This window comes from Nicotiana tabacum, chromosome 11 (assembly GCF_000715075.1).
Source record: "Nicotiana tabacum cultivar K326 chromosome 11, ASM71507v2, whole genome shotgun sequence".
NCBI classification, from domain to species: domain Eukaryota; kingdom Viridiplantae; phylum Streptophyta; class Magnoliopsida; order Solanales; family Solanaceae; genus Nicotiana; species Nicotiana tabacum.
The window spans coordinates 148,540,467-148,560,042 of NC_134090.1; the positions used below are offsets into that span (position 1 = coordinate 148,540,467).

General features: G+C 38.2%; 1 protein-coding gene across 1 annotated transcript; it reads right to left on the reverse strand.

Annotated features, from left to right (window-relative positions):
* Window positions 1-7,082: 7,082 nt before the first annotated feature.
* On the reverse strand, window positions 7,083-8,882 carry LOC142166048 (protein VERNALIZATION 3-like). The gene is made up of 4 exons (XM_075224459.1): window positions 8,587-8,882; window positions 8,017-8,078; window positions 7,797-7,837; window positions 7,083-7,414 (listed from the first exon to the last, which is right to left on the reverse strand). The coding sequence occupies exons 1-4, from the start codon at window positions 8,611-8,613 to the stop codon at window positions 7,083-7,085; spliced, it is 462 nt and encodes a 153-aa protein (XP_075080560.1). The 5' UTR covers window positions 8,614-8,882.
* Window positions 8,883-19,576: the final 10,694 nt, after the last annotated feature.

The window sequence follows — 19,576 nt, forward strand, 5'->3', positions numbered from 1 at the left end:
TCTGTTTACTTTATTCTTGCCTTTATTTCTAAGGACTTATAGAATAATTTGCATTTTCATTCTTCAAAAATGCTTTTGTTAACCTCATGACTAATTAATTTAAACATGAGTTTTATAAAAGAGGGCCCTTTTATATTCGACACTTAATGAAGAAGACGTCTCAACTCCATAATGGTGTTTAACATAGGATAAAAGAAATAGGAACACACACGTTTCTTTGAAATAACTTTGACAAGTTTTTATTTAAACCTTGTCTAGTTTTGAATAACTCTTTACATTATTTGAATTACATCTATAACTTTCTCGTAACTGTTTTTCTTGTAATAGATTTCAAAAAGTAAAAATAATAAATACGAGGTTTTTATTTATAACCCGTTTCAGTACATAGCTTTTACCCTTACTATAGTAAGGTTTTCTTTGGCCTTAGTTCGTGACTTTTACTCTGCACTTGACTTTTTCAGGCTTGAACTTTGATTTTTCTCAATCTTCTTTGTCTTCTTTATACACATGCCTGTGTATATTATGTAGTCCCCCAAGTATTTGAGTGTTGAAGTATGAATCCTCGAGCACTTGATTATTCCTCTCATTTGGTCCTTTCCCTGAAAAAGGAAAAACATACGGGACTCGGAGGTACGATTATAGATGAAGAATGCTTAATCCGTTTTGAATTTCTATCAGCATATTTGTAACCCTGGGCCGGGAAGTTTAATGTATTCCACATGCCTTGCAGGTCGTGACTCATCATTTAGTACGGTCTAGCTTTTTGCCTATCATATAAAATCGTTAGTAAAATTTTAACAATTCGAAAATAGAATTTTAAAACATAGATACCTGACCGTGGGTATTCCTTAGAAGTAGTATCTCTTCAAATGAATAACATTCCAATGTAAAGGTAGTATTTTGCCATCCTGTTTCCAGTTCATATGCTCCTTTACCTGCAATATCATGAATTCTATAGGGTCCCTCCCGTATTGGACTTAATTTCCCCGAGTTAGATGCCTTCGTAGATTGAAAAACCTTTAATGAGCATGAAGTCCCCAATTTTGAAGAATCTGAGGCGTGCTTTTCGGTTGTAGTATCGTTCTATAACTTGCTTCTGTATTGTCATTCTTATTAGTGCACCTTCTCTTCTTCCTTCAAGTAAATCAAGATTTACACGCATTTCATCGTCATTAGATTCTTCAATCGCCTGTGAATCGTGTACTTGTCTCTCCTATCTCAATTGGAATTAAAGCTTCAGCTCCATAAACCAATAAAAACAGTGTTTCTCCTGTACTTGTTTTTGCTATTGTGAGATATGCCCATAAAACACCAGGTAACACTTCTGGCCAATTACCTTTGGATTCCTCCAAACGTTTCTTTAAATTGTTGATAATGACTTTGTTTGTTGACTCAGTTTGCCCATTACCCACCGGATGATAAGGTGTGGATGTAATCCTTTTGATTTGCCAACTTTGAAAGAGCTCTGTGATTTGAGCGCCTATAAACTGAGGGCCATTATCAAACACGATTTCCTTTGGCATACTGAATCGGCATATGATATTCCACCAAGTGAAATCTCTAACTTCCTTTTCTCGCACCTGTTTGAATGCTCCTGCCTCTACCCATTTAGTAAAATAATCAGTGAGTACGAGGAAAAATTTTACCTGTCCTTTTGCTTGTGGTAATGGACCCACGATATCCATTCCCCATTTCATAAATGGCCACGGTGCAATGACCAGATGTAGTAACTCCGCAGGTCTATGCATATTGTTACCGTACCTTTGACATTTATCACATTTAGCCACGAAACTCTCTGCTTCTTCTTCCATTTTAGGCGAATAATACCCTGCCCTAATTAGGGTTCTTACCAATGATCTTCCTCCTGCGTCTTCCTCCTGCATGATTCCCACAATGTCCCTCGTGTATTTCTCTCATTACGTATTCCGTCTGAGAAGGTCCGAAGTATCTTGCTAAGGGACCACCGAACATTTTTCGGTAAAGATTGCCTGGCTTTAGGCAATATCGAGCAGCCTTTTTTCGAAGCGCATGAGCTTTTTTCTTATCTTCAGGGACGGTACCATACTGTAAAAAAGAAACAATCTCGTTCCTCCAATCCCACGTTAAGTTATTAAAATTTACCTCATTCTTGTCGGGGTCGAGAACTGAATGAAACAAATGAATAACTGAAGCGTTTGCATCACTTGCCACGTCAGCCGCAGATGCGAGATTAGCTAGGGCGTCTGCTTCAACATTTTCGTCCCTTGGTATTTGTGTAACATTCCAATCTTGAAATTGTTTTATCAAATCCCGTACCTTTTCCAAGTACTGTTGCATCCTTGCTTCCCTGGCTGTATAAGTTCCCAGCATTTGATTAACTATGATTTGTGAATCACTCTTAATTATAATCTGATTTATGCCAAGTTCTCGTGCCAATTCTAAATCTACAATCATAGCCTCATATTCCGCCTCATTGTTAGTTATATAATGACATTTTATGGCTTGTCGAATGGTTTCACCCGTAGGTGGTACCAATGTGATCCCTAAACCTACACCTTTTACATTAGATGAACCATCAATGAATAACGTCCAAGTTCCTGGGTTAGCTCCATTGAACACCTGTAATTCTTTTTCTGCTTCTAATTGCATCCCTTGGCTAAAATCAGCCACGAAATCAGCTAACACTTGAGATTTTATAGCAGTTCTATGTTGGTATGTGATTTCGTATTCCCTCAATTCTATATCCCACTTAGCCAATCTACCTGCTAACTCATGCTTATGCAATATATTACTTAAGGGATAAGCAATTACTACAGTAATAGGGTGACACTGAAAGTAGGGTCTTAATTTCCTAGATGCCATGATTAATGCAAGTGCAAGCTTTTCTAACTGAGGATATCATGTCTCTGCATCTAACAAAGATTTACTAACATAATAGATCGGAGATTGTTTACCTTGGTCTTCTCGGACTAAAACAACACTTACCGCTACTTCAGAAACAACAAGGTAAATGAGAAGTTTTTCCTCAGCCTTTGGTTTTGCCAGCAATGGTGGATTTGATAAGTACGTTTTCAAATTTCTGAGCGCTTGCTGACATTCCTCATTCCATTCAAAATGATCCTGATTTTTAAGAGGTGAAAAGAATTTAAAGCACTTTTCTGATGATTTGGAAATGAATCTTCCCAAGGCTGCAATTCTTCCAGTTAATCTTTGAACTTCTTTTTTACTTGATAGCATATCAGGGATTTCTTCAATGGCCTTAATCTATGCGGGATTCACTTCAATACCACGGTTAGAAACAAGAAAACATAAAAACTTACCTGATACAACACCAAACGCACATTTCTCGGGATTTAACTTCATATTAAATTTGTGCAGAATTTGAAAAGTATCAGACAACTGTGATATGTGATCTCTCGAATGCTGAGTTTTAACGAGCATATCATCTATATAAACCTCCATGGTTTTTTCCCAAATGTTCTTGAACATTTTAGTAACCAGCCTCTGATATGTTATACCAGCATTTTTGAGACCGAAAGGCAATACTTTATAGCAGTAAGTCCCATTGTCTCTTATAAATGAAGTTTTTTCTTCATCTCCCGGATCCATTTTGATCTGATTATAACCTGAATATGCATCTAAAAAGCTTAATAGTTTATGCCCTGCAGTTGCATCAATCAACTGATCTATATGTGGTAGGGGAAATAAAATATTTAGGGCAAGCTTTATTAAGGTCTGTGTAATCTACACAAACTCGCCACATACCATTCTTCTTTATAACTACGACAGTATTGGCTAACCAATTAGGATACTTTACCTCGCGGATGGATCCAATATTTAGCAATTTTTGAACCTCTTCTTGAATCACCTAATTCTTGAAAGTTCCTTGCTTTCTTTTCTTTTGCTTGATAGGAGGGTATGATGGGTCTTCATTTAATTTGTGAGTCATCACCTCCGGTGGTATCCCTGTCATGTCAGTGTGGACCAAGCAAAACAGTCTACATTAGTTTTTAGAAATTCAATTAACTTACCTCTCATGCCTTGGCTAAGATTGGCCCATACGTAGACTTTCTTATCAGGCCATTGAGCGAATAACACAACATGCTCCAATTCCTCATTGTTGTTTTGATATTTTCATTTTCTTCTGGTTCTTAAATGGTGTCAGGCCTTGAATCCACATCTGTTCGTCCCTGTTCAGTTGAAGTTTGTGTTGTGGTGCCCTTAACTGTCTTCTGTAATTGCTATTTTCCTTCATTTTTTGTACTTGAATTTGCTACAGAATTGATGCTCCTAGATGTATGTTGATCTCCATGAATTTGACATACTCCCCAAAGTGATGGAAATTTAATGACTTGATGCAAGGTTGAAGGAACAACATCCATTTCATGGATCCATGGTCTCCCAAGGATCATATTGTAAGCCATCTCCATATCTACTACTTGAAACTTTTTATCTTTGATGACTCCTTCTGCGAATGTGGTGAGTGTTACCTCTCCTTTCGTCACAACACTAGAATTTTCAAATCCAGGTAGAGTATTGTCTTTGGTATTATTCTATCTTCTGCTTGTATCTCACGTAATACTCTTAGCAAAATAATGTTCACGAAACTACCTGGATCAATGAAAACTTGTTTTACATTAGTATCATGTACAATTAGAGATATTACTAGTGCATTGTTATGAGGGGTTAATACGCCATCTGCATCTGCATCATCAAATGTAATGCTTTCTTTCTCTATGACATGTCACACCCGTTTCCCTTGGGCAATTGTAACTTTGGAAATTTTGTTAGTTGTAGTGTATGATATGCCATTGATGCCTTTACCTCCGCTTATAATGTTGTCGGTTCTTTTGGGAGAAGGTGGCTTCGGGGGCTCCTGCCTGTTCTTCATGTAAGCTTGCTTACCTTTCTCACTGAACAACTCAGTAAGATATCCTTATTTTGATAAATGATCCACTTCACTTTGTAAAAACCTACAATCTGCCATTTTATGCCCATGGTCATTATGAAACTTGCACCAATGATCAGGGTTGCGCCTCTTTGGATTCGATATCATCTCTTTTGGCCATCGTACCTTATCTCCCATGCTTCTCAAAACAACTACGAGCTCGGAAGTGCTCACATTGAAACTATAACCGCCAAATCTCGCCTTCAAATTTCTATCATCATCTCGTGACTCATAGGTATTTCGATTCCTTGATCTGTGATCATACCTTTGATTGTCCTGCTTTGATCGTGAGTCTTTTTCCGCAGGTCCCATGTATGGCTCGTACCTATTTTTACCGGATCTTTTTTCGGTCTCCGCACATCTCAAACTTACCTTTTCTTCCTTTTGAAGTCGTGGAATAATATCTTCTTCTATCCTCAACTTTGTGTTATACCTGTTGTAAACGTCATTCCACGTTGTAGCTGGGAGTTCACGAAGGCTTTCATTGAGTCGCCTCGTAGCTTCTGATCTTTTTTCATTCAAATTGCTTGTGAAAGCTATAGCTTCCCAATTATCTGGTACACGTGGTATCGTCATTCTTTCACGTTTGAATCTATCCACGAACTCTGTAAGCAATTCTGAGTCCCCTTGCTTGATCTTGAAAATATCTTCCATTCTTTTTTTGACTTTTTGAGCTTCCGAGTGTGCTTTGATGAAAGAATCTGCAAGCTCAGCAAAAGAATTTATAGAATTTTTGGGTAAAAGAGAATACCAAGTTAATGCTCCCTTGGTGAGTGTTTCACCGAATTTTTTAACTAATATTGATTCGAACTCCTGCTTAGTCAAATCTTTGCCTTTTACGCCTGTTGTGAATGCAGTCACGTGTCTTGTGGGTCTGTTGTTCCATCATATTTTGGAATATCAGGCATTTTGAATTTCTTTGGAATTGGGAGGGGAGTCGCACTTGGCTTCCAAGGTTGCTGTGAATATTTATCCATGTCTATCCCTTTGATTACGGGAGGCACCCCGGGTATTTGTTCTATGCGGTCACTTTGCTCCTTGAGCAGTTTCTGCAATGTTAGTACTAAATTTTGTATATTAGAATTAACTAAGTTATCTGGTTCTCCCTCTTGTAATTCACTGGGGGTTCTACCACTACCTGAATTAACAAGCCCGGACCGAGGGTTCTCCAAAGTGTTGTTATTTGGAGTGGGTGTTGTTGGTAGGTAACTGGCTAGCAAAAGCCTCAAGAGCTTTATTGACCTGAGCAGCAATTAGTTTTTGCAAAGCTTCATCGATAGCTTCAACATTTTCAAATTGAGCGTTTCCATTTGTATGAGATCCGTCAGGAGTGCCTTCACGAGACTGCCGAGGAGAGCCTCGTGGAGAAGGGACCGGGTGTGAGTACCCTGTGGATCTCCCTGAAGTTGTTGGTTTCCTTGGTTTCCTTTATTTCCTTGGATGCTGTCATTATTGTTCGACATGATTGATGCAACAAGGAAAGTTAAGCCAAAAGAGAATAGATTATCAGATTTCCGGTAACGGAACCAATTTGTTTAACCAAAAAATGGGATTTCGGTCAAAGCTTTAGTTTAGAAGAACTCGGGTTATTGATAATCAAAAGAATATATGAAAGAAAGTAATTTGGCTAGCAATAATATAATCAGAAGAAAAACAAGCAAATCAATATATTCAGATAGTATTTCGTGTCCCTACAATTGATCAGTTATCTCCCTTTTATAGCTATTTGGGAGATATGCATTTTGCCCTTGTCATAATTAGGCTATTATGAGTATTAAAGACATTGAATGCTACGTTACACAATCATTGTATTAAATACAGATTCTCTAATGTATTCAGTATTTAATGCTCATTAAATACTGTATCTGTACTCTCATATATTGTCAGATTCATTCCCCTTGATTCCTGGACCTAAATGACTTAAATAGGTACGAGCGCCGAGTCCTTTGAATATTTGCTCGTGCCTCTTCCTTTGCCTTTGCTCGTATCTGTTGCAACTCGTGTCTCTTTGTCAGCTGTAACTCTTTGACTAGTCTACGTGTCTTGACACGTCATCTTTATTCCACTTTAATATGTAAACCCAATTTTTCTCAATACATAGGTAACATGAAAAGTTATATTGCAACTAATACAAGTATCATATGCTAACCAATATTTAATAATAATTATATAGCAAACAAAGTGCAGATATTTCTGCAAAACTTTTTAGTAAGATTTCACGACATAATAACAATAAAGCTTTATATATATATATATATATATCAAGAGAACCGAGGCCACCAGTACCACTCTCCCTGTGGCAATTGAAGTAAACAGCAGCAACAGGCAAACCAAGATTGTAAAGTTCTGCAAAGTCTCTTGTGTTGAAATTCTGACGCCAACCTGGCGCATACACAGTTTCGCGACCCAATTGTCGAAACAACGCGAAAACAAAGCGATGAATTCCCATTGATGGTTGTGGACTCTCGTAGCATACAACTTCATTTCCTGGAGTGCAGCAAAATATAAAGTAAAAAGGATTTTAGTTATATATACACTGATACAGTAAATAAATTTACATTTTAAGTGTTTATAATATGTTGCCTATAATAGATCTGAGTAGGCTATCAATTAAGCTATTATCTTATAAATGAAACCTAACCGTGCAAATATTTTTTACCGTGTGAGTGCATAACACTAAAACTCTACCTGAAAATGTTGATTAGTCCAAAACCCATCTAACCTAATGAGTTGCTTCTTTTTTTGGTTTGTGTTTTTTTGGTGGGGTGAAGGGGGAGTTGGGAGGTTTGTAAATGACAAACTAATTCGCAAGCAGAATGGAATTTAGTACAAAGAAGTAATTCATGATCTGTAATATAGGAGAATTTACCAAAGCTTGTATCTGTAGTTGCTGGGATATCTGTGACCAGCCTGCAAAAAAATTAATAAAGCTAGTATTAGAAAGAAAAAAAGAGGGTGGGGTTGGGTGGGGGAGGGGGTAGGGGTACGTAGATGTATAGTGATAGTGATTTACTTTTAATGAGCGTTATAAATTTAAAAAGGAAAACTACAAGAAGGGTTATGTGGTGAACTTATTAAGTTAGACTAACCAGTGTAGATACTCCCTCAGGTTAGGGTTGCTTGGGCTTGGAGCATCAGGATCCACCATAACCTTGGGGGAAAAAGAGCACAAAATCTTAAATGTCTTAAATAAATTCCACATTAAGAAAGATAGAGAAATTAAAACTAAACACCACCGTTTATATATATACTCCTTCCTTTCCATTTTACTTGGTGGGAATTGGAATATGATGTCAAACTGCTTAATTTTCAATGTGAATCATATATAACTTAAAGTTTTAAAAATAAAATCTACATATTTAGAAACTACATAAAAATTACTATAAGTGACAATAGTTAATAATTCAAAATATTTAAAAGGTATTTGAAAAAATTGTATGACCAGAATGTCATGGGTTCAAGCAACATAAACAACCTTTTGAAGAAATACAAGGTAATAAGACCCAATGGGGTCTGATGCTTCCTTGGGCTCCGCAGAGAGATGGAGCTTCCAGGTGTCTCTTTTTTATTTTAAAAAAATTGCGATTAGAGAAGAATCTTTTTAGTTTTCGAAATAGTAATAGTGACATATAAAATAGAATAGAAGGAATATAATTAACCAAGAGTGTAAAAGTTGCGAAGATCATCCCCTCCAATTTGAACCCTAGGTTGCGTAACAATTTGAGAAGGTTTCAAGCCGCATGCATTGTTGACTTCCTTATTATTATAAACCACTCTAAGGTCAACAGACCTTGTGAATGGATCTAAAACATCTCCTACCACACCACCGACTATCAAAGGATCTATTCTTGGCATGATGATAGAAGATGTATTATATATTATCACCATACACTAAAATACTTCACTTTTCTCTTTCAAAGTTATTGCAATTCGTGATCAGAGGAGGAGCTAGCTATGGCTATTTATATGAGCAGTATTGTTGATATTGTGTGGTGCCTATATGCTTAATTGTTTTTTGTACTATGCCAAGAATCCTACCTTTTTATGGTATTCTCTTACTAGAAAACCTTATTCTTAGTTGATGCCGATCTTTGTAAGACAATGAACTGAGGATAATATGCATCTCAAGTTCAGGTGACAAATGTGTGGGTTAGATTGTGACACTTTAGGCGAATCTAAACACAGGAGAAATGTTAGGTATATAAGTAAACAAGCTTTAGACTCTAATAATGTGTTTTAAAACCGTGCGGGCCTCAGCCCAAAGCGGACAATATCACTAGTGAGTTGGGATGTTACATATGGTATCAGAACCACTCACGTGGAACCTTGAACGGTGGTGGAGTTTGTATGAGAACAAGATACGAACTACGCACGCTATTCGAAGTTTCGAAATACAGAATTTAAGTTTAAAACTATAAATGACCTATCATAATCATGTCATAGACAAGAAAACGTCATGGATTCTGTGAACCTAGTCATAATAATCTAAGAATATAGAGGTTTGAAAATACCATAATTAAATAGACCATATTGAAGTAGCATTCTTCATCAGAGGCACAGAAAATTCTCATTCGAAACTTTTACCTTAGTAGTGAAACCAACCCACAAATATATCGTTCTCATACTTTTGCAATGGATTCCCCATTACAATTTGCATATTTATTTAGGAATCCAGCAGTCAATGTTCTACATTGACTATATTATGAACCACTCGTATTTTGGAGTTGAGCCGACGGAAGCGGGAGTTGAAGTGAGGCTTGACTCTCAAGTCATTCTCAAGAAAGATAGTTTCAAGTACCTTGGATCGGTTATTCAGGGGATCGGGGAGATTGACGAGGATGTCACACACCGTATAGGGGTGGGGTTGATGAAGTGGAGGTTAGCGTCGGGAGTTTTGTGTGACAAGAAAGTGCCACCGTTACTAAAAGGTAAGTTTTATAGAGCAGTGGTTAGGCCTGCCATGTTGTATGGAACTGAATGTTGGCCGGTAAAGAACTCGCACACCCAGAAGATGAAAGTAGCAGAGATGAGGATGTTGAGGTGGATGTGCGGGCATACAAGGATGGATAAGATTAGGAATGCAGATATTCGAGAGAAGGTGGGTGTGGCCCCCATGGAGGACAAGATGCGGGAAGTAAGACTCAGATGGTTTGGGCACATTCAGAGGAGGAGCACTGATGCACCGGTGAGGAGGTGTGAGCGACTGGCTGTAGTGGGCACGCGGAGAGGTAGAGGGAGACCTAAGAAGTATTGGGGAGAGGTGATCAGACAGGACATGACGCGACTTAGGATTACTGAGGACATGGCCCTTGATAGGGAATTATGGAGGTCGAGCATTAAGGTTGTAGGTTAGGGGAGAGGGTGAATATTTCTACAGCACAACTGAGAGAGACTATCTAGTTAGGAGTTAGACTAGGAATGTCAGTGGTCGTCTATTGATGCAGGGCTTTACCTTCTAGTTGTACTATACCAGCCATCTATTTCGTATTTCGTATTTCGTATCCTGTATTTCATATTTCGTATCTCTTATATATTGTTGTTATTTTATTACGCATTTTTATGGTACTAATATATTATCTCCTGTTGCTTTTTTGAGCCGAGGGTCTCCTGGAAACAGCCTCTCTACCCTTCGGGGTAGGGGTAAGGTCTGCGTACATATTACCCTCCCCAGACCCCATTTGTGGGATTATACTGGGTCGTTGTTGTTGTTGTTGTTGTTGCGATGGCCCACTAAAACATTTTTGGGATACTAGATACTATTGCAAATATGCAATTCCTGGTAAAGGTTTTTGCGACAATTTTTATTGCCCTTAATACCATTTTTTTTGTTGTAGTGTTGTGAGTATTATGCTTTCCTAAATTTTTTTCCATGTAATCATCTTGATTTTTTATTTTATTTTTTTGGGTATTTTACTTAAGTCCTAATTAGGCATGCATAATATTTCAGCATTTGCAAGTACAGAGAAAACTTGTTGGATAGAGAGCAAACCTTAAGTAATAGGTCGAACATGTAGAGCACTAATTAATGTGCACATTTTGTGAGAAGGAGGGAGAAGAATTGTACCAATTATGTGTCATATGTTTAAAACCAGTATTTTAAAAGGCATTTTTGAGGCGAGCCTTGAGGCGAGGTGCACCAAAAATGCTCCGAAGTGATGGAGGGGGGGGGGGCAAAAGTCTCAAGAGGCGTACGCCTATAATTTGAGACGTATGCACGGGCGTTGAGGCGAGTTTTTCAGTGAGGCGTAAGCCCAATAGACTTTTTCAAATTAAAATAAAATTTATTGAATAAGTCCTTAATATAGTACCCTAAATTCTCAAAAATTACCTTGTATTTACTCTAAAGTATTAAATTTAAAACCCAAGACCTTTTTTTTTTATTGCTAGAAGCCCAAATTTATGGTCTTTCCCAACTCTTTATCTTGTCCCCTAATCTGCTACTATATCTCCTAAAAATAACCAAAAGTCGAATTTTTTTTTGGCAAAATACAAAGAACACTCCATCATAGCAGCAAGTTCAAAGTTCAAATTACAAGTTAGTCATCCTTTTTGTTCCTCTATATAGAAAATTTTATTCTTTTCCGCTCAAATTATTTGTGCTTGTAAGTAGCATATGATAGATTATTTTGACTAGTTTTTTGTAAGGATGGAGCACATCTATATATATTTTTAAATTGTTTATAGCTTTCTTCAATTTTTATGCAATTTTACCTATTTAAAATTTTATATTATAATTGTGAGCACGTGATTTTTGTTTTACACGACAATCGCTCCAAAAGAATTAAAAAATAATAACAAATGGTCCTGCTGTACTAATTGGATTTTTACATGGCACTTTGTTAATTATTTATGATTTTTGACAATTTTTATTAAAACAAAATACAAAAAATGTGTGTGTCATGTGCTGTTTGAACCGAAATCCGGTTGTTAAATAAAAAAATCATAAATATGCATCTTTGTTCCGTGATTGTTGTTTTGTTCGATCTTGCCTGCTTTAAATATTTTGATATATGTGTGCAAATAATTGTATTAAGTGTTTATGAAATTTTATTTTTATTTACTTAGGTTTTGTTTTAAAAATAAAATAAAAAAAATATATAAAAATAATAAAAAAAAAGGAGATGCAGAATGGGGTTTAAAACTCGGTTGGGCCCATTTTTATTTTTAATTCAAAGCCCAAACTCAAACCCAAAACCCCATGTGTAACCCGGTCCACACCAGCTGACACCCAGAACGTCCAAACGACGCCGTTTTAATCCAATCTGATCTGGGCCGTTGATCTCAGATTGATCAACGGCCGAGATCACTTTCCTATAACCCATAAAGAAAACCCGACCCATTCCACCCGGACCGACCCAAACCCCTTCAGGTTGAAACGACACCGTTCCCCATCAGCCAAAAGATCTTGACCCTTCATCTCACCCCATCCAACGGCCAAAAATCGATCCCTCACTAACTATATAAGCCTAGAACCTTTACCCTGCCCCCCCCTATCCAATACCCCGGCCTTCGTCTTCACAGACCCTTCCCCTTCAAACCCTAGCCGCCCCCATCTCCCTTCACCAGAAACCCGGCGGCATGAACGCCGGTGACCTTCACCTTAACACCCTAGAATCCCCTTGCCATCCTGAACATGGATCTGTTAACTACTTAACTCGAATCCCTTCCCACCTTCTCGAATCTTCGTTTGAAGATTTGAGTCGGAACTTGACTTACACCGTTTAACCCCAGTTTCACACCAGACACTCCCCAGACCCCCCTCGTGACCAAACCATGCTTGGTTTGGTCCGAATCTGACCAGGGAAGCATGAATCCCAGATCTAATTTTTGGAACCTTAGGGTTCCTCGTCAATGGTCCGTGTCTTGTTCAAGACGAAGAGATTAAGGTCTAATGGACCTTAATCGAAGTGTTTCTCATCTGATAAACACTTCGATTAAAGTCCGTTCAGCCTTAAGAAAGGTCTGTTCCAGTTCAAGCTAGTGTCTTTTGATTTTTCGGGTTTTAAGGTGAGTTTTGCTTTCTTTTCTTTATTTGTTTTAGTCCATGAGATTGTTCTAAAGTTTGTTCATGTTTCGTGAAATCTGTGTTTTGAGTTTTATCAACTGTGTCCTGCCCACTTTGTTTGAACCTACGTGTTTGATTAGGTCCCTTTTCTGTTCACTGATAATGGCATGTGTAAGCTGTACAATCAAATGAATATTGAATTGGTTCGTTCATTTAGTTCCTAGGGCCTTTCTGTGTTAACATTGCAATATGAACCCCTTGTGTGATACTGTTAAATGTCTGATTTTTGGTTACGATTGTACATGTTATGACTAATATAGTCGAGTCGACATGTGTCGTCAATTAGTTTCAGCTGCCTGAACAATAACAAATCGATTTGCTTCTGGACACATTTGTTTGAATCAATTAGGAACTGAGTTTGTTTACTTATAGTTGTTAATTTGAATCAGAAATGTAAAAGGAATGTTTGTTTAACTTCTGAATTGGAGGGCATGTGCACTTGTGCACAACATGTGCATTTGTGCACCACAGGTGCATTTGTGCACAGCCTGTGCCCTGCATAAGGGCTTTTGAATAAAATAATTGACAGCACATGCTGTCAGATATATTCTGCTGCCCATTACCCTGCTTTAGTTTAAGAAGTATTAAACCTCTTTCAAAAGAGTAAGTCTGCCAGGGAATGTGATGGGGTTCTAATACTTAAATAGCTAAGTGGAACTGAAAAGAAGAGAGCACATGGGAGGGTGTTTGGTGATCGATGAACAGGCTGTTAAAGGGCAGACCTTAGGCTTATAAAAGGAAGAACTTCCATCAGAGAGGGGGGGACTGAACATATTTGAGAACTAAGTTCTGAAAGACAGAAAACTGGAAAAGAATTCTCTTTGATAACACAGACAGGCAGAATTAGAAATTACATTTTTTGATTTGCTGTTTTGATTTCACTAAATCTTGACCTGTTTGTGCAACACTGATTTCTCCCAAATCCCAACTGAGTCTGCTTGGTTGTTGTTGTTTTACTCGGGAACTTGGTCTAGTTGGGGTCTTGATCCCACTCCAATTGTTTCGTGAGTTGTTGCTGCTGCTATTCTGTTTCCTGTTGCTGCTGCTATTCTGTGTCCTGCTGCTACTGCTAATTCTGTTTCTTGCTGCTGCTGATTTCCCTATCTTCTTCCTCTTCTCCTTTGCATTTTCAGTATTTCCAGGTACACATCTCGAGTCTCACATTGGTGTAGCTGATTGTAACATTGAAAAGCATGAATAGAAAGATTTGAAGGAGTTACAATCACCTGTTATTTACTGACTGCCTCTTCATAAATGTTGTTAAGTTGTGTAAATTTTAGTTTATAGCTAATAGAGAATACATTGGTAAGTTTGTACTTAAGTAAAGTTTATGTTAATCTGAAACTGCGGTATTTGATTCGTTTAGTTAGCATACAGGATGTAAATACGATCCATGGAATGTGACACTATTTATACAATTGTTAAACTTAAACTCATTCTTTTAGCATGTTTGAATAGGTAGGGGCAAATGGCTGTTAAATCTAGCCAAATATAATACAGTTTTGAATCATCCAGTTTCGATTTCTTTAGGCAGTTTATAGGACTAGTTTTGAACATCATCAGTAACATCTTTTAATAAGGAACTCTATTAATCCTGTTTAAGCAATTTGATTTAGATTCAACTTAAGGATGTTGTCGGATTAAGTATTGCATTTCATCAATCTCATATGTAATTTCTTTGTTCAACTAAAGCATTTTCGTAAGGTATGACGTCTTTTCACTTTATAAGTAACTAATCAGAAATTGATAGGAGTCCGGTTTAGGCCAAAGCATATACTTCGATTAACATACATCTTTCTTTCTTCTATTTCTGGAAACAAAATAATAGAAATGTAGTCACTTTAGGATATCCTCTTCTAAAATAATGAGACGAGCCTCGCTAAATAAAAAATGCAAATTGCGGGGCCCTCAACAACTAATCATAATACTTAGAATTCAGGCTAGGCCGTTTAGTGAATCTCATGGCCTTCTCAAAAAATAATAACGCGTTAGACTCTTTAGGCGCGGCTTAATTAAATCATATTCTTAAATTCGGGTGCACATTGATGTGACCCAAATCCAAATCTCAACGAAGTCAAAATGTGTTGACGATCACGGGCGCATTGATTGTGACGTGGTTCGAGATGCATTTTCACGACGTTGCAATTCTATAAAAATAAGTGATAATGATAAAAGCGGTTTAAACTTAATAAAAGCACGTAAGTCATAACATGTATTTAAATCAGATATTTAGCCATTATAACAATTTAAGCGACCGTGCTAGAACCACGGGATTCGAGGGTGCCTAACACCTTCCCTCGGGTCAACAGAATTCCTTACTTAGAATTTCTGGTTTGCAGACTTCATTTGGAAAAGTCGAAAATTTCCTCGATTTGGGATTCAAGATAAACCGGTGACTTGGGACACCAAAAGCCAAACCTTTCCCAAGTGGCGACTCTGAATTAAATAAATAATCCCATTTCTAATATTGTCACTTAAATTGGAAAAACTCCCTCGCGCATTTAACCCTTTGGGGCGGGCGCGCAAAAAGGAGGTGTGACAGCTCTGGCGACTCTGCTGGGGAGATGATTAACCCAGAACCACTGGTTCAGGGTTCAAGAATTCGAGCTTAGAATAATTGTTATATTTGGCTTTATTATCTGATCTTTATTACATGTTTTTGCATAACGTGCTAAATGTTGTCTTTTACCGTTTTGATATTATCTGAACTGTATATAAACTGCGCCGAAACCCTTCTCTTCTTACCTCCGGGGAGAAGCTCGCTGGTCGAGACTCCCTATTCTGTTAATGTCAATACCTGAAATAAGAAAGAGGTCGGACAAGTTACAAAGCCGGACGATCTCGCGGGTCCCCGGTACGTAGCCCCCTCCTCGACTCGAGTTGTCCGCTCGGGTACACAGTCTAGAACAAATACCCAGGTTATGAACCTAGAATAACTTGACTTCATGCCGGATCCCTAGTAGGAACGCTTATTTGCATCATGTTGCATTTGACTTAGGGGACTCAACACAGGGGTTGGGTCCGTCTAGGACTAGCAACCTGAAATGAAAAGACCATCATGCTGCATTCCTATCTGTGTTGCGCATTTATTTGCTTCGGTTCCGCATGCCGACCGGTTTCTGAAAAAGAAAAATAGCAGCGTAAGGAGATAATTACTTATTTTGGAAAAATAAAACCAATGTCCAAGTAGTGTCAAAACCTCGCCGGAATTTTTCTAAAAAAAAAAAAGAGAGAATAAAAACAAAATTTGTCTTCTTAGTTTGAGTTATTAAAAAAAAATAATATAAAATTTTTTCTTTTTTTTATCACTTCCAAAATCAAAAAAAAAAGAAAAGGTATTTATTTAAAAGTAAAAAAAACGGAAATTCATAATTCAAAAAAAAAATGTTGTCTCTTTCGTAGTACCCCTTTTATAAATTCAGACTAATAGTCCAAATATTTCCTACAAAAAAAAAAATATTTTCTTTAGTCTTTGTCTCTTTGCAAAAGAAAAAATATAATAAAAATACGTATTCTTGATTTCTAGGTTTATTTGATTTTTTCTATTTACGATATTCGAGAACTACGCCGGTTTGATTCTCACCGGATGTGAGATACGTAGGCAACCCTCATCGGTCCAACCCCACCTTTTGCTAAAATAGCCAAAAATTAATAAATAAATAAAAACGTGTCAAATTTTAAATTTTGCCATAAATAAGTGGGGTGGTGTCCAACCTTGCCTTTTGCTAAAAATAGCCAAAAATATATGTCAAATTTTAAATCTGTCATAAATAAGTCGGGTGATGCTGTTTTGTCGTAAATAGCCGAATGTTCCCGAAAGGAATGCCGGAAGGTTGACTTTGCATAAACAGCCACCTTTGGGTCATTTTTTAAGGTTTGGTCCAGTTGACCCACACAACCTTAAAATCTTCGTCACTGAGGCGTTGAAAGGTCGTGTTGGCAATATTGAGTTTTCTAATTTGAAAAAAAAAACGATAAAAAGAGTCATAAATAAGTCAGGTGATGCTGTTTTGTCATAAATAGCCGAATGTTCCCGAAAGGGACGCCGGAAGGCTGACTTTGCATAAACAGCCACCTTTGGGTCTTGTTTAGTATTTTTGTCCAGTTGACCCACACGGCCTTAAAATCTTCGTCCTCAAAGTGTTTAAAGCCGTGTTCAAAACTTGATCCCCTTTGTAAAATATTTTTGAGTCAAAGTCATTTTTGTTGAAATCACCTTAATAAATGTGCAGGATGAGCACGATGCAAAATGAACATTTTTCAATAATGACCAAAATCCCTGTCAAGTTACGGCTATGGTGGAATGATCTAGGTGCTGAAGGACAAAATGAGGTCAAGAAATATCTGAAAGGTCTTGTGGGTTTGTTGGAAATCCAGCCTCGGGGAGATATCATAAGAGCTTTGGTTACCTATTGGGACCCGGCGCACAATGTTTTCCATTTCTCTAATTTTGAACTCACCCTGACTTTGGAAGAAATGGCCGGATACATCGGGAATACTGAACTTCCCTTGAGGCAAAAATACTTGGTCGCCCCAAGAGTTGTCACGGTACATAGGTTCCTAGATTCATTGAAGATACCTAGAACAGTCCACAACCCGGATCTGGCAGCCGGATTTTGTACTCCATGCTTCATATATGATAGGTACGGTCATGAGGGGGATTCAATAATCCAATCAACAAACTGTGCAGCAAAGGAGTTCGTCAGAAGTGGGACAAGCACAGACGGGTAGCGTTCATGATGATGTTCCTGGGCCTTCTGGTATTTCCAAGGAAAGACGGAAACATTGATTTGAAGATATCCGGGGTCGTCAGCACTTTACTCACGCAAAGTGACAGTACTCTCGCACCTATGGTGGTATCTGACATCTTTCGAGCTCTTACAGCTTGTAAAGCTGGGGGAAATTTCTTCGAAGGTTGTAACTTGCTCCTACAGATATGGATGACCGAGCACCTCTGCCATCATTCCGAGATTTTGAGCCATGGTTCCCCGGAAAAGACTTGCATAGAAGAATCTTACACGAAAACCAAAGAGATCAGTTTGCCCAAAGGAGTCCTGGCATGGACCTCGTTCTTTCAAGCTCTTACTGCCAGCCAAATACAATGGACGCTAGGATGGTTGCCTGTTGATGAGATCCTATATATGTCGGCAGCTAAAACTTATTTCTTACTGATGGGGCTTAAGAGCATTCAACCTTACGCACCCTGCCGAGTTTTGAGACAGTTCGGAAGATGCCAGACAGTACCTCATGAGGAAGATCTTAGCACTCAAGCAATTGAGATAAGTCCTAACGGACAATTCCCAGAAGCAAAGATTCGCCAAATCTGGAGTGAGTGTCAATATTTGAAATCAGATACTTGCGTGCGGGATCGAGCCAAAGGAGAGACAGTGCCAGGTTACCTTGCATGGTATAGAAGGGAATTTGAGCATGAAAGGCCGGCTAAGAGACCCCACATCCGGAATTTCACCGAATCATCGCAAAGGCAGTGGGATTGGTTAGCAAAGGAAAGAGGCTATTGCGCTGAAATCAGCAGGTTAAAGCAACAAGTAGAAGGCTTGAAATATGAGCACAACGTGCAAGCTGCTACCAATCTGGGAGAGCGGAACAGGTTAATTCAGGAAAACGAAATGCTCAGAGCCCAGATCAAACAGATAAGGGTGGATGCAGATAAACAGCCAAGGCGTCGATCAGACGAGCAGCTGATAAAAAGGTTAAAAAGTGAAATCAGGGAATGGCAAGATGGTTTGGAGAAATCTGAAAACGTCATAGCGGAGCTCAGGGCACAGTGGGATACAAGAACAGATAAGCATCGCCGATATTTGAATCAATTGGAAGGCGACCACGAGAAAACTGTTGCTAAAATAAAGAGAAAGATGGCTGCACTTGAGATCAAAGCAGCTAATCAGGCCAAGGATTTCCAAATTGAGAGCAGATACTGGTACGACTCAATAGCCCAGATGAAGTTGGAAGTACGGCGACTGAAGCATCAGCATATACAGGATACTCAAGTATTCAAGATATGTAGCGATCAGATAAAACGCCTACTCGTAGAGAAGAAGCAAACCAGAGATAGGATCAAGGCCATTGCCCATGCCATCACCAGACGATGTCTACGATGTGAGAACATGTCCAGCGTTACCGTCCTCTCGGCAGTGATGGGTTATGTCAAGCAGACTATGCATGAGCTGGAGCAACTTGAGAGGGATATCACGCCTAGGACCGCGGCGAGGCCGAACGATGCCCCGCGGACACCAATTTTCAAAACCATAATGCACTCATAAGTCAAGCCTGTATCTTAGCATCTTCTGCCTGTTTTTCCATCAGGGTGATTTTTAGTCTATTTTGAGTCTAGGTTTATTTTCAAAGTTTGCTCTTTCTTTTGCAAAATGTAGTTTGTAATAGACCATTTCAACAATAAAGAGGTTGCTTCTTTTACGCTCATTTGTGTTTTTCGAACTACGTAATGATCTGATTCACGTAGGCATCGTGATACGTAGGCAATCCTCATCGGATCCGGTCGCATTTCTTTTACTGCAAAATAAAAAAAACATAAAATAAAAACAAAAAAAAAGAAGAAAAAGAAA